The sequence below is a fragment of the Dendropsophus ebraccatus genome, chromosome 8 (genome assembly GCF_027789765.1).
Source record: "Dendropsophus ebraccatus isolate aDenEbr1 chromosome 8, aDenEbr1.pat, whole genome shotgun sequence".
Classification (NCBI taxonomy): domain Eukaryota; kingdom Metazoa; phylum Chordata; class Amphibia; order Anura; family Hylidae; genus Dendropsophus; species Dendropsophus ebraccatus.
This window is the reverse complement of record NC_091461.1, coordinates 1,593,681-1,605,819: the sequence shown is the minus strand read 5'-3', so window position 1 is coordinate 1,605,819 and position 12,139 is coordinate 1,593,681. Positions and strand designations below refer to the sequence as shown.

Below are 12,139 nucleotides of genomic sequence, written 5' to 3'. Positions count from 1 at the left end.
TGTCCTCTAATGTACTGTACCACTGTCCTCTCTAATGTACTGTACCACTGCCCTCTCTAATGTACTGTACCACTGTCCTCTCTAATGTTCTGTACCTCTGTCCTCTCTAATGTACTGTACCACTCTCCTCTACTGTACTGCACCACTGTCCCCTCTAATGTACTGTACCACTGTCCTCTCTAATGTACTGTACCACTGTCCTCTAATGTACTGTACCACTGTCCTCTAATGTACTGTACCACTGTCCTCTCTAATGTACTGTACCACTATCCTCTCTAATGTACTGTACCACTGTCCTCTCTAATGTACTGTACCACTGTCCCCTCTAATGTACTGTACCACTGTCCTCTCTAATGTACTGTACCACTGCCCTCTCTAATGTACTGTACCACTGTCCTCTAATGTACTGTACCACTGTCCTCTCTAATGTACTGTACCACTATCCTCTCTAATGTACTGTACCACTGTCCTCTCTAATGTACTGTACCACTGTCCCCTCTAATGTACTGTACCACTGTCCTCTAATGTACTGTACCACTGTCCTCTAATGTACTGTACCACAGTCCTCTCTAATGTACTGTACCACTGTCCCCTCTAATGTACTGTACCACTGTCCTCTCTAATGTACTGCACCACTGCCCTCTAATGTACTGTACCACTGTCCCCTCTAATGTATTGTACCACTGTCCCCTCTAATGTACTGTACCACTGTCCTCTAATGTACTGTACCACTATCCTCTCTAATGTACTGTACCACTGTCCTCTCTAATGTACTGCACCACTATCCCCTCTAATGTACTGTACCACTGTCCTCTCTAATGTACTGTACCACTGTCCTCTAATGTACTGTACCACTGTCCTCTAATGTACTGTACCACTGTCCTCTCTAATGTACTGTACCACTGCCCTCTCTAATGTACTGTACCACTGTCCCCTCTAATGTACTGTACCACTGTCCTCTCTAATGTACTTTACCACTGTCCCCTCTAATGTACTGTACCACTGTCCTCTCTAATGTACTGTACCACTGTCCCCTCTAATGTACTGTACCACTGTCCCCTCTAATGTCCTGTACCACTATCCCCTCTAATGTACTGTACCACTGTCCTCTCTAATGTACTGTACCACTGTCCTCTAATGTACTGTACCACTGTCCTCTAATGTACTGTACCACTGTCCTCTAATGTACTGTACCACTATCCTCTCTAATGTACTGTACCACTGTTCCCTCTCTAATGTACTGTACCACTGTCCTCTCTAATGTACTGTACCACTGTCCCCTCTAATGTACTGTACCACTGTCCTCTCTAATGTACTGTACCACTGTCCTCTCTAATGTACTGTACCACTGTCCTCTCTAATGTACTGTACCACTGTCCCATCTAATGTACTGTACCACTGTCCTCTAATGTACTGTACCACTGTCCCCTCTAATGTACTGTACCACTGTCCCCTCTAATATACTGTACCACTGTCCTCTAATGTACTGTACCACTATCCTCTCTAATGTACTGTACCACTGTCCTCTAATGTACTGTACCCCTGTCCCCTCTAATGTACTGTACCACTGTCCTCTAATGTACTGTACTACTGTCCTCTAATGTACTGTACCACTCTCCCCTCTAATGTACTGTACCACTGTCCTCTCTAATGTACTGTACCACTGTCCTCTCTAATGTACTGTACCACTGTCCTCTCTAATGTACTGTACCACTGTCCCCTCTAATGTACTGTACCACTGTCCTCTAATGTACTGTACCACTGTCCCCTCTAATGTACTGTACCACTGCCCCCTCTAATGTACTGTACCACTGCCCCCTCTAATGTACTGTACCACTGTCCCCTCTAATGTCCTGTACCACTATCCTCTCTAATGTACTGTACCACTATCCTCTCTAATGTACTGTACCACTATCCTCTCTAATGTACTGTACCACTGTCCTCTCTAATGTACTGTACCACTGTCCTCTCTAATGTACTGTACCACTGTCCCCTCTAATGTACTGTACCACTGTCCTCTCTAATGTACTGTACCACTGTCCTCTAATGTACTGTACCACTGTCCTCTAATGTACTGTACCACTGTCCCCTCTAATGTACTGTACCACTGACCCCTCTAATGTACTGTACCACTGCCCTCTCTAATGTACTGTACCACTGTCCTCTATAGGGTACTGTACCACTGTCTGCTCTAATGTACTGTACCACTGTCCTCTCTAATGTACTGTACCACTGTCCTCTCTAATGTACTGTACCACTGTCCTCTCTAATGTACTGTACCACTGCCCTCTCTAATGTACTGTACCACTGTCCTCTCTAATGTACTGTACCACTGTCCTCTAATGTACTGTACCACTGACCCCCCCCCCCCCCTAAATCATTGTTTCCCAACCAGAGACTCCTCAGCTGTTTATAAACTACAACTTCCATTATGCCAGTAGGACATTATGCCACCGCCCTTAGTTATTGTTCCCTACCAATGGCAAAACTACACCTCCCATTTTACCCTGCTGGCAGGACATAATGAGAGTTGTAGTTTGGTAACAGCTGAGGAGCCACTGGTTAGGAAGCAAGGATTTATGGGTACAGTTTATTTAGTGTGATTTCTCCAACATGTGACCCTCCTGCTGTTATTAAACTACAACCCCCATTATATCAAGCCAGCAGGGCATGATAGGAGTTGTAGTTTGGTAAGAGCTGAGGAGCCACTGTTAGTAATTTAGGGGTACAGTTTATTTGGTGTGGTGTGACCCTCCTGTTGTTACTAAACTACCATCCCCATTATCTCCTGCCAGAAGGGCATGATGGGAGTTGTAGTGTTTCACTTACTGAGCAGTCACAGGTTGGAGAACACTACAAAAAAACTCTACCTAAATGATTGGTTCCTAACCAGTGACTCCTCAGCTGTTGCCAAACTGCAACTCCTATCATGTCCTGCCACCTGGGTATAATGGGAGTTGTAGTTATGCAAGAACTGGAGATTCACATGTTACAGAACAAATTACAATACCCCCCTCCCCCCCAATATACTCACTAGCAGGTCCGTGCTGCTCTGCTCTCTTCTTGTCAGGTCTGACCAGAGCAGAGAGGAGCAATTAGCACTGCCTGAATCACGGAGGGGAAGCTGGCTGGCCGGACAGGGAGGTGAGTGGCCCCTGCTGCAGCCAGTCCTAGACTACTGTATTGGTGTCTTACAGACCCCAGTACTATACAGTAACCCCCCCAGACCCCCTCCCCAGATACCAGATACAAGTCAGGGCGGTGGGCGGCTCCTCTCCCGGCAGGCGTCCTCTTCTCCATCCTCCATGTGCGTGCACTGCTCTTTGCTCACTGATGGAACAGGCTGCCTGCTCCACCAATGAGCAAAGGGAAGTGTGAGGCAGAGACTGCAGTCACGCTATCAGCACTTCACTGAAATGGAGTCACACTATCAGCACTAGGAATTGCAGTGCTCCTATATACCATGTGTTACGGTAATAGCCAGGACTAGTTAGTTCCAGGCTCCAGAATGTGCCAGGAAGATCACAGGGTGACACCTACATGTGAGACTAACTAAGGAATGCCAACTGTTAACCCCTTCAGGTCCATTCACCCACTGTTAACCCCTCAGATCCACAACTGTTCAATTCCCCCACTGTTAACCCCTTTACATCCACTACAATCTAATTCATCCACTGCTAACCCCTTTAGATCCACAACACTTCAATTCATCCACTTTTAACCCCTACACAGGAATATTTTATTTTTTTCTAACTATATGTAATTTTTAACACCTGAAAACCCGGCTCATTGTAATTTATTTCTCTTATTTGTCTTAGACATAGAGGAACCATTATTACTGTACGGATTCGGAGTAATGTGATGGTAAAGTGTGTATTTGGGGCTATATGTCCCACTATTTGAGGTCTAATAAAATCACGAAATCAAATTATTATCCAATCTTGTTACCATATCCTAGAAGAGCGCTTACTCTCATACAGGTTCTGTGATTTTCAGACATTTTTACTGTACGGATTCGGAGTAATGTAATGGTAAAGTGTCTATTTGGGGCTATATGTCGCACATTTTAAAGTAAAAAAAAATCACGAAATCAAATTGTTGTCCAATCTTGTTACCATATCCTAGAAGAGCGCTTACTCTCGTACAGTTTCTGTGATTTTCAGAGATTTTTACAGTAGGGATTCGGAGTAATAAGATGGTAAAGTGTCTATTTGGGACTATATGTTGCACACTTTGAAGTCCAATAAAATCACGAAATCAAATTGTTATCCAATCACTTTACCATATCCTAGAAGAGCGCTTACTCTCGTACAGATTCTGTGATTTTCAGACCTATTTACTGTAGGGATTTGGAGTAATGTGATGGTAAAGTGTCTATTTGGGGCTATACACCTGATAATTTGAAGTCCAATAAAATTACGAAATCAAATAGTTCTCCATCTTGTTCTTGTTGTTGGACGCTCTTGGTAGACGACTTCCAATCCCAGAAGGGACCAGCTTCATGGCTGATGGAGGATAACCATTAAGAGACTTTTTTCAGGACTGTTCTTCTAGTTTAATAAGTCTATGTTCCTTTTAAGTTTAGGTTAGGGACTGGCAGGAGAATGAGGACCCTTGATGTGGCTTGCGAGCTTACCATATTTCTTGCCTATTTTTTTCTTCTAGTTTTCAACGGTAAAAGATATCTACTAATACCTCATTGAAGATTGGACATCGAGCCATCAAGGAGCCCCACTAGACTAAAGCTGCTTTCACATGCAGCAGATTTTAGGCAGATTTTCTACAGCAGATTGTCTGTTGCCAAACCAAAGTCAACCTGAAGTTTCAAATCTGCTGTAGAAAATCTGCATCAAATCCGCAGTGTGTGAAAGCACCCTTACTATTCTGCAAGTCTTCCCCAGTGCATTATAGGGCCATGCAGCTGCCACTGACTGACAGCTACTTACCGCCCTAGCGGTCTTGTCTCTGCCACCTAATAAAGAGTGCTGAGGGGCCTGTGTGAGCTGATGGTGCCTGCTGATGCCCGTCCCCTGTGCCAACTTCTATGCTTTTATAGAAGAAGTCTGGCTAAAACATTTTGTATTGTTATTGTATTGTCACCCAAAAGTTATACAAATCCCCAATATACACCTATTACGGGAAATGCTTAGAAAGCGCTTTTTTCTCTGCACTTACTACTGCATCAAGGCTTCACTTCCTGGATAACATGGTGAGGTCACTTCCTGGGTAACATGGTGATGTCACTTCCTGGATAACATGGTGATGTCCCTTCCTGGATAACATGGTGATGTCACTTCCTGGATAACAAGGTGATGTCACTTCCTGGATAACACGGTGATGTCACTTCCTGGATAACATGGTTATGTCACTTCCTGGATAACATGGCGATGTCACGACCCGACTCCCAGAGCTGTGTGGGCTGTGGCTGCCGGAGAGGATGATGGCAGGGGGATGCTCAGTGTTCCTCCAGTGCCCTGTATCCCTCAGTGTCCCCCTGCCATCATCCTCTCCGGCAGCCACAGCCCACACAGCTCTGGGAATCGGGTCGTGACATAACCATGTTATCCAGGAAGTGACATCACCATGTTATCCAGGAAGTGACATCACCATGTTATCACGGAAGTGACATCATCATGTTATCCAGGAAGTGAAGCCTTGATGCAGTAGTAAGTGCAGGGAAAAAAGCGCTTCCTAAGCATTTCCCGTAATAGGTGTATATTGGGGATTTGTATAACTTTTGGGTGACAATACAATAACAATACAAAATGTTTTAGCCAGACTTCTTCTATAAAAGCATAGAAGTTGGCACAGGGGACGGGCATCAGCAGGCGCCAGCAGCTCACACAGGCCCCTCAGCACTCTTTATTAGGTAGCAGAAACAAGACCGCTAGGGCGGTAAGTAGTTGTCAGTCAGTGGCAGCTGCATGGCCCTATAATGCACTGGGGAAGACTTGCAGAATAGTAAGGGTGCTTTCACACACTGCGGATTTGATGCAGATTTTCTACAGAAGATTTGAAACTTCAGGTTGACTTTGGTTTGGTAACAGACAATCTGCTGTAGAAAATCTGCCTAAAATCTGCTGCATGTGAAAGCAGCTTTAGTCTAGTGGGGCTCCTTGATGGCTCGATGTCCAATCTTCAATGAGGTGTTAGTAGATATCTTTTACCGTTGAAAACTAGAAGAAAAAAATAGGCAAGAAATATCGTAAGCTCGCAAGCCACATCAAGGGTCCTCATTCTCCTGCCAGTCCCTAACCTAAACTTAAAAGGAACATAGACTTATTAAACTAGAATAGAAGAACAGTCCTGAAAAAAGTCTCTTAATGGTTATCTTCCATCTGCCATGAAGCTGGTCCCTCCTGGGATTGGAAGTCGTCTACCAAGAGCGTCCAACAACAAGAACAATATGGAGAACTATTTGATTTCGTAATTTTATTGGACTTCAAATTATCAGGTGTATAGCCCCAAATAGACACTTTACCATCACATTACTCCAAATCCCTACAGTAACAATGTCTGAAAATCACAGAACCTGTACAAGAGTAAGCACTCTTCTAGGATATGGTAGTGAGATTGGATAACAATTTGATTTCGTGATTTTATTGGACTTCAAATAGTGGGGCATATAGCCCCAAATACACACTTTACCATCACATTACTCCGAATCCGTACAGTAAAAATGTCAGAAAATCACAGAATCTGTACAAGAGTAAGCGCTCTTCTAGGACATGGTAGTGTGATTGGATAACAACTTGATTTCGTGATTTTATTGGACTTCAAATAGTGAGACATATAGCCCCAAATAGACACTTTACCATCACATTACTCCGAATCCGTACAGTAAAAATGTCTGAAAATCACAGAACCTGTATGAGAGTAAGCGCTCTTCTAGGATATGGTAGTGTGATTGAATAACAATTTGATTTCGTGATTTTATTGGACTTCAAATAGTGAGACATATAGCCCCAAATACACAATTTCCCATCACATTACTCCGAATCCGTACAGTAAAAATGTCTGAAAATCACAGAACCTGTATGAGAGTAAGCGCTCTTCTAGGATATGGTAGTGTGATTGAATAACAATTTGATTTCGTGATTTTATTAGACTTCAAATAGTGGGACATATAGCCCCAAATAGACAGTTTACCATCACATTACTCCGAATCCGTACAGTAAAAATGTCTGAAAATCACAGAACCTGTATGAGAGTAAGCGCTCTTCTAGGATATGGTAGTGAGATTGGATAACAATTTGATTTCGTGATTTTATTGGACTTCAAATAGTGGGGCATATAGCCCCAAATAGACACTTTACCATCACATTACTCCGAATCCGTACAGTAAAAATGTCAGAAAATCACAGAATCTGTACAAGAGTAAGCGCTCTTCTAGGACATGGTAGTGTGATTGGATAACAACTTGATTTCGTGATTTTATTGGACTTCAAATAGTGAGACATATAGCCCCAAATACACAATTTCCCATCACATTACTCCGAATCCGTACAGTAAAAATGTCTGAAAATCACAGAACCTGTATGAGAGTAAGCGCTCTTCTAGGATATGGTAGTGAGATTGGATAACAATTTGATTTCGTGATTTTATTGGACTTCAAATAGTGAGACATATAGCCCCAAATAGACATTTTACCATCACATTACTCCGAATCCGTAAAGTAAAAATGTCTGAAAATCACAGAATCATTATGAGAGTAAGCGCTCTTCTAGGATATGGCAAAGTGATTGGATAACAATTTTTATTTCGTGATTTTATTGGACTTCAAATAGTGGGACATATAGCCCCAAATAGACACTTTACCATCACATTACTCCGAATCCGTACAGTAAAAATGTCTGAAAATCACAGAATCTGTACAAGAGTAAGCGCTCTTCTAGAATATGGTAACGTGATTGGATAACAATTTGATTTCGTGATTTTATTAGACTTCAAATAGTGGGACATATAGCCCCAAATAGACACTTTACCATCACATTACTCCGAATCCGTACAGTAAGTATTTCAGAAAATCACAAAAACTGTACGAAAGTAAGCGCTCTTCTAGAATATGGTAACGTGATTGGATAACAATTTGATTTCGTGATTTTATTGGACTTCAAAATGTGCGACATATAGCCCCAAATAGACACTTTACCATCACATTACTCCGAATCCGTACAGTAAAAATGGTTCCTCTATGTCTAAGACAAATAAGAGAAATAAATTAAAATGAGCCGGGTTTTCAGGTGTTAAAAATTACATATAGTTAGAAAAAAATAAAATATTCCTGGAGCTAAAGGGGTTAACAGTATATGAATTAAACTGTGGTGGATGTGTAGGGGTTAAAAGTGGATGAATTGAAGTGTTGTGGATCTAAAGGGGTTAACAGTGGATGAATTAGATTGTAGTGGATGTGAAGGGGTTAACAGTGGGTGAATGGACCTGAAGGGGTTAAGAGTTGACATTCCTTAGTTAGTCTCCCATGTAGGTGTCACCCTATGATCTTCCTGGCACATTCTGGAGCCTGGAACTAACTAGTCCTGGCTATTACCGTAACACATGGTATATAGGAGCACTGTAATTCCTAGTGCTGATAGTGTGACTCCATTTCAGTGAAGTGCTGATAGTGTGACTGCAGTAGGCAGAGTCAGCGCGGCTTTCTGTCACCGCTGCTGACTGCTAGAGAGTGAGTGCAGCCTCAGTAACATCCGGCCGCTGCGGCCATTAAGTGTACTGGGGGGACCGGCCCGGGGGGCATATGCCACCCTGCCCAGCCCGCCTCTGCTTCCAGGAGCGAGGCTGGGCTGGGCAGGAGCTTGGCGCACGGTTGACGTCACTGGCGCTGCGCCCTCAGGTACCACTCACTAAAGGCGGCCAATGTATGTTGTGGGCCAGGCCAGGGGTCAGAGGTTGCGGCTGCTGCCAATCCGGCGCTGGCGGCGGTGGGGGGCGGGGAGCGCGGACTCCAGGGACAGCGCACCACAGCAGCACATCACTCAGGGACCCACTGGGCCCCAAAAGTGATGTGCTGCTGTGTAACCTCATGCACAGTAATAATGTGGGTGGCATGGGCCCCCCCAGAGCCTCGGGCCCCGGGCGGCCGCCCATACCGCCCACATTATAATCCGCCACTGAGTGCCGCTGCTGCCTGTAACTATGTGCGCTCGTTACGAGCGCACATAGTTAGCCGCAGCGATCTTGGGCACCAGAGCGGGGCCCCCCTGGATGTCGGGGGCCCCACGCAATTGCGTGGGATGCATGGTGCCCAAGACCGCTACTGGTAGTATGTATGTGTATGTAGCTGTATGTATGTGTATGTAGTATGGATGTGTATGTATGTGTATGTAGCTGTATGTATGTGTATGTAGTATGAACGTATGTGTATGTAGTATGTGTATGTAGTATGGATGTGTATGTAGCTGTATGTATGTGTATGTAGTATGGATGTGTATGTAGCTGTATGTATGTGTATGTAGTATGGATGTGTATGTAGCTGTATGTATGTGTATGTAGTATGAATGTGTATGTAGCTGTATGTATGTGTATGTAGTATGTATGTATGTATGTGTATGTAGTATGGATGTGTATGTAGCTGTATGTATGTGTATGTAGTATGTATGTATGTATGTGTATGTATGTATGTGTATGTAGTATGTGTATGTAGTATGGATGTGTATGTAGCTGTATGTATGTGTATGTAGTATGAATGTGTATGTATGTATGTATGTATGTATGTGTGTGTATGTAGTATGTGTATGTAGTATGGATGTGTATGTAGCTGTATGTATGTGTATGTAGTATGAATGTGTATGTATGTATGTGTATGTAGCTGTATGTATGTGTATGTAGTATGTGTATGTATGTATGTATGTATGTGTATGTATGTATGTGTATGTAGTATGGGTGTGTATGTAGCTGTATGTATATGTATGTATGTATGTGTATGTAGTATGTGTATGTATGTGTATGTAGTATGTGTATATAGTATGGATGTGTATGTAGCTGTATGTATGTGTATGTAGTATGAATGTGTATGTATGTATGTATGTGTATGTAGTATGTGTATGTAGTATGGATGTGTATGTAGCTGTATGTATGTGTATGTAGTATGGATTTGTATGTAGCTGTGTGTATGTATGTATGTATGTGTATGTAGTATGTGTATGTAGTATGGATGTGTATGTAGCTGTATGTATGTGTATGTAGTATGAATGTGTATGTATGTATGTATGTGTATGTAGTTCTATGTATTTATTAGGTCTCTCTTCTTGCAGGTTTGCGGGGCTCTGCATTATATTACTGATAAGAATCCCTTTGGACTCCAGGTGCTGGTGGACCAATGGCCGGACTTCACTTCTGTCATCTGTCGCCCCCCACTGGCAGTGAGTTCAGGTTGATGATGCCCCCGGTGCCCCCCCTGTGATGATGAGGATGTGGTTCTCCGTGTTCGGTGCGGTTTCTAGAAGTAGCCATGTTCTTCAGTCCTCGCCCCACAGTTACCCGGCAGGGACAGGAGCGGCTCATACCGCCCATATACTACCAACATGTTACCCATCATACATACCGCCCCATATACTACCAACATGTTACCCATCATACATACCGCCCATATATTACCAACATGTTACCCATCATACATACCGCCCTATATACTACAAACATGTTACCCATCATACATACCGCCCCATATACTACCAACATGTTACCCATCATACATACCGCCCCATATACTACCAACATGTTACCCATCATGCATACCGCCCCATATACTACCAACATGTTACCCATCATACATACCGCCCCATATACTACCAACATGTTACCCATCATACATACCGCCCCATATACTACCAACATGTTACCCATCATACATACCGCCCCATATACTACCAACATGTTACCCATCATGCATACCGCCCTATATACTACCAACATGTTACCCATCATGCATACCGCCCTATATACTACCAACATGTTACCCATCAGGGGGCACTGTACACATAAGGGGGCGCTGTACACATCACTGGGCACTGTACACATCACTGGGCGCTGTACACATCAGGGGGCACTGTACACATCAGGGGGCACTGTATACATCAGGGGGCACTGTACACATCAGGGGGCGCTGTACACATCAGGGGGCGCTGTACACATCACTGGGCACTGTACACATCACTGGGCGCTGTACACATCAGGGGGCGCTGTACACATCAGGGGGCGCTGTACACATCAGGGGGCACTGTACACATCACTGGGCGCTGTACACATCAGGGGGCGCTGTACACATCAGGGGGCGCTGTACACATCACTGGGCGCTGTACACATCAGGGGGCGCTGTACACATCAGGGGGCACTGTACACATCAGGGGGCACTGTACACATCACTGGGCACTGTACACATCAGGGGGCGCTGTACACATCAGGGGGCACTGTACACATCACTGGGCACTGTACACATCACTGGGCACTGTACACATCAGGGGGCACTGTACACATCAGGGGGCACTGTATACATCAGGGGGCACTGTACACATCAGGGGGCGCTGTACACATCAGGGGGCGCTGTACACATCACTGGGCACTGTACACATCACTGGGCGCTGTACACATCAGGGGGCGCTGTACACATCAGGGGGCGCTGTACACATCAGGGGGCACTGTACACATCACTGGGCGCTGTACACATCAGGGGGCGCTGTACACATCAGGGGGCACTGTACACATCACTGGGCGCTGTACACATCAGGGGGCGCTGTACACATCAGGGGGCGCTGTACACATCAGGGGGCGCTGTACACATCACTGGGCGCTGTACACATCAGGGGGCGCTGTACACATCACTGGGCGCTGTACACATCAGGGGGCACTGTACACATCACTGGGCGCTGTACACATCACTGGGCGCTGTACACATCAGGGGGCGCTGTACACATCAGGGGGCACTGTACACATCACTGGGCGCTGTACACATCAGGGGGCGCTGTACACATCACTGGGCACTGTACACATCACTGGGCGCTGTACACATCAGGGGGCGCTGTACACATCAGGGGGCGCTGTACACATCAGGGGGCACTGTACACATCACTGGGCGCTGTACACATCAGGGGGCGCTGTACACATCAGGGGGCGCTGTACACAT

General features: G+C 44.8%; 1 protein-coding gene across 1 annotated transcript in view; it reads left to right on the top strand.

The window, feature by feature from the left end:
* The window catches only part of LOC138799010 (glycine N-acyltransferase-like), a gene marked incomplete at its 5' end in the record, with an annotated part of 57,253 nt that overhangs the window by 21,500 nt on the left and 23,614 nt on the right, over positions 1 to 12,139 (top strand). Inside the window, one exon of the mRNA XM_069979698.1 lies at positions 10,272 to 10,379. Coding sequence (XP_069835799.1) covers positions 10,272 to 10,379 — 108 coding nt within the window. The remainder of the gene's footprint in view (positions 1 to 10,271; positions 10,380 to 12,139) is intronic.